This window comes from Limulus polyphemus, unplaced genomic scaffold (genome assembly GCF_000517525.1).
Source record: "Limulus polyphemus unplaced genomic scaffold, Limulus_polyphemus-2.1.2 Scaffold7944, whole genome shotgun sequence".
NCBI classification, from domain to species: domain Eukaryota; kingdom Metazoa; phylum Arthropoda; class Merostomata; order Xiphosura; family Limulidae; genus Limulus; species Limulus polyphemus.
In genome coordinates this window covers 19388-22002 of record NW_013673554.1, presented here as the reverse complement: position 1 = coordinate 22002, position 2615 = coordinate 19388, and the positions used below count along the sequence as shown (strand labels likewise).

General features: G+C 36.9%; 1 protein-coding gene across 1 annotated transcript in view; it reads right to left on the bottom strand.

Annotated features, from left to right (window-relative positions):
* Window positions 1-73: 73 nt before the first annotated feature.
* Window positions 74-2615, bottom strand: part of LOC106474995 (diuretic hormone receptor-like) — a gene marked incomplete at its 5' end in the record, with an annotated part of 20122 nt that continues 17580 nt past the window's right edge. Inside the window, 3 exons of the mRNA XM_013935691.2 lie at window positions 74-928; window positions 1009-1679; window positions 1806-1847. Of these exons, the coding sequence (XP_013791145.1) occupies window positions 1410-1679; window positions 1806-1847 (312 nt within the window). The remainder of the gene's footprint in view (window positions 929-1008; window positions 1680-1805; window positions 1848-2615) is intronic.

Sequence of the window (2615 nt, the reverse complement as noted above, 5' to 3'; positions counted from 1 at the left end):
GTATCTAGGTATAACTCGGGAATGTCTCGTCTACAGTAAGATAGCTCTAACTGTATCTAGGTATAACTCAGGAACGTTTCGTCTAGAGTAAGATAGCTCTAACTGTATCTAGGTATAACTCGGGAATGTCTCGTCTACAGTAAGATAGCTCTAACTGTATCTAGGTATAACTCAGGAATGTCTCGTCTAGAGTAAGATAGCTCTAACTGTATCTAGGTATAACTCGGGAATGTCTCGTCTACAGTAAGATAGCTCTAACTGTATCTAGGTATAACTCAGGAATGTCTCGTCTACAGTAAGATAGCTCTAACTGTATCTAGGTATAACTCAGGAATGTCTCGTCTACAGTAAGATAGCTCTAACTGTATCTAGGTATAACTCAGGAATGTCTCGTCTACAGTAAGATAGCTCTAACTGTATCGAGATATAACTCAGGAATGTCTCGTCTAGAGCAAGATAGCTCTAACTGTTCCTATCACTAACTAAAAGGCGTCACTTGTGCTTATTTTTTTTTCTGCTTGACACTCTCTTTCGGATCATAGAATATAAAAAAATTAGCCCTTATTGCATTTATATCTGTTTTGCGCCCTCTTGATGCAACATTTTTAAACATCAATACTTCCATAAACTAGGTATTATAACACAATAAATCTTAAAATATTCACGTAATCTTAACAAGTACATGAATTCAAAACAAGGTGGTACTATCAAGAAACAATTCACCCAACGTTTTGTAATTACGATTACAGAGGTCCAATAACAACGTGCAGTCACTTGAGACAGTTCCATATCTATTTTGAAATTCTCGTTTGACGTTACACAAAGTTTTGCTTCTTGAACAAGAGCAAGAACAACCACAATAATATCTTTGTTCGAACCGTGGTGTCCATTTTCCTAGGCCCGTGTCTCCATAACACATACCCGTACACTTTTCTATGTATTCAGTGCTGGGTTAGATAGTATTTGAGTTTTTGTTTCTCGGTAAAATAACGTAATACAATAAGATACTTTCCCAACAATACTCAATATTGTCCGATTACACAATAGAGGTAATATCGTAATAACGTCTACAAAAATGACTCAATATATTATCTGATTTTTGGTCAATAATGTTGACCAGTGTCCAGTTGTTTAGTGACATATTTTCTCATACACCAACAACTGTAAATAAAGCTGTGTTCGTTGACGTTCCTTTATATTTTACAGAAACTTTTATAATTTTCGAGATTATTTACTGATAATTTATTTTACATATTGATATTAACTTATGTGAACCTGTTAATGAAATTCTTCTAAATTTCGAGATCCTTTTTTTATTTTTTTGTCACACAAAGTTCATATGTGCTGTTAGTAAACAAACGATTTAATAGCAAAGTGAACTATAACTTAAGTTTTCCGTTTATTCTTTTCTAACTTGCATCAGGTTTTGCCGAGAGCATCATGAAGGATGTTTCGTTATGCTTGTGACCACTTTGTGTGTTGTGACTGGCGCCACTGATAAAAGATATTGAAGTAGTAAAGCTAACGCAGCTCCCTCTATTGCGAGACCTCCTGCTACAATACGAGTTCAAGTTTTCACTATGTTGGGATGGTCGGTAGTTGACAGAATGACGAGGAGCGCCCTCTAGTGCCCGCTTCATCTTCCAGCGTTCCATGTGATGACGTAATGAGTTCCGGACCTGTTGAAACAGTAGCATTTATATTCGCTATAGCTATCTATACAGTTTAACATAATATTTATTGTATAAAACACTGTAGACAAGAGACGAAATAATTTTTATCAGTAAAAAAAAGATTTAACTTACCTCTCCGTTGAAAAAACAATAGAGAACCGCTACTGTGAGGCCCTGAAATTAGTAAAGACAAAAGTTAAAACATTCATGGTGTTTATGTGTGAAATATAATATTCTCAAATTGATTTGAATATATTAAAATAGGCCCGGCATGGCCAGGTGGTTAGGGCGCTCGACTCGCAATCTGAGGGTCACCAAACATGCTCGCCCCTTTCAGCCGTGGGGGCGTTATAATGTGACGGTCAATCCCATTATTCGTTGGTAAAAGAGTAGCCCAAGAGTTGGCGGTGGGTGGTGATGACTAGCTGCTTTCCCTCTAGTCTTACACTGCTAAATTAGGGACGGCTAGCGCAGATAGCCCTCGTGTAGCTTTACGCGCAATTCAAAACAGACAAACAAACAAACCAACCATGATTCATGAATGGAACTCGAAGATATCCGTTTGAAGAGTGAATTTTAAACAGAATGAACTTGTGTCAGTTTATCTGTTAATACTTTCAACATATGCTATAAGATAAACCAAACAGCATAAGATGTTACCAGAGAGAACTGTCATAGTGTCAGTTAGATCATATGTAAAAGTGGTAATAATCAACCAGCTTACCATATGAATATGATGGAAACCAAAGTGAACACATTATCATAAACAGTCTAAACTTCTTCTAAAGTCTCTGTGGTTTAAAACATCAGGCATGGCCTAGTTGTTAGCGTACCGTGCTGCGGACCTGAAGGTCCAAACTTCAAGTCGCGATGTGCCACTCACCAAAGTGAACACATTATCATAAACAGTCTAAACTTCTTCTAAAGTCTCTGTGGTTTAAA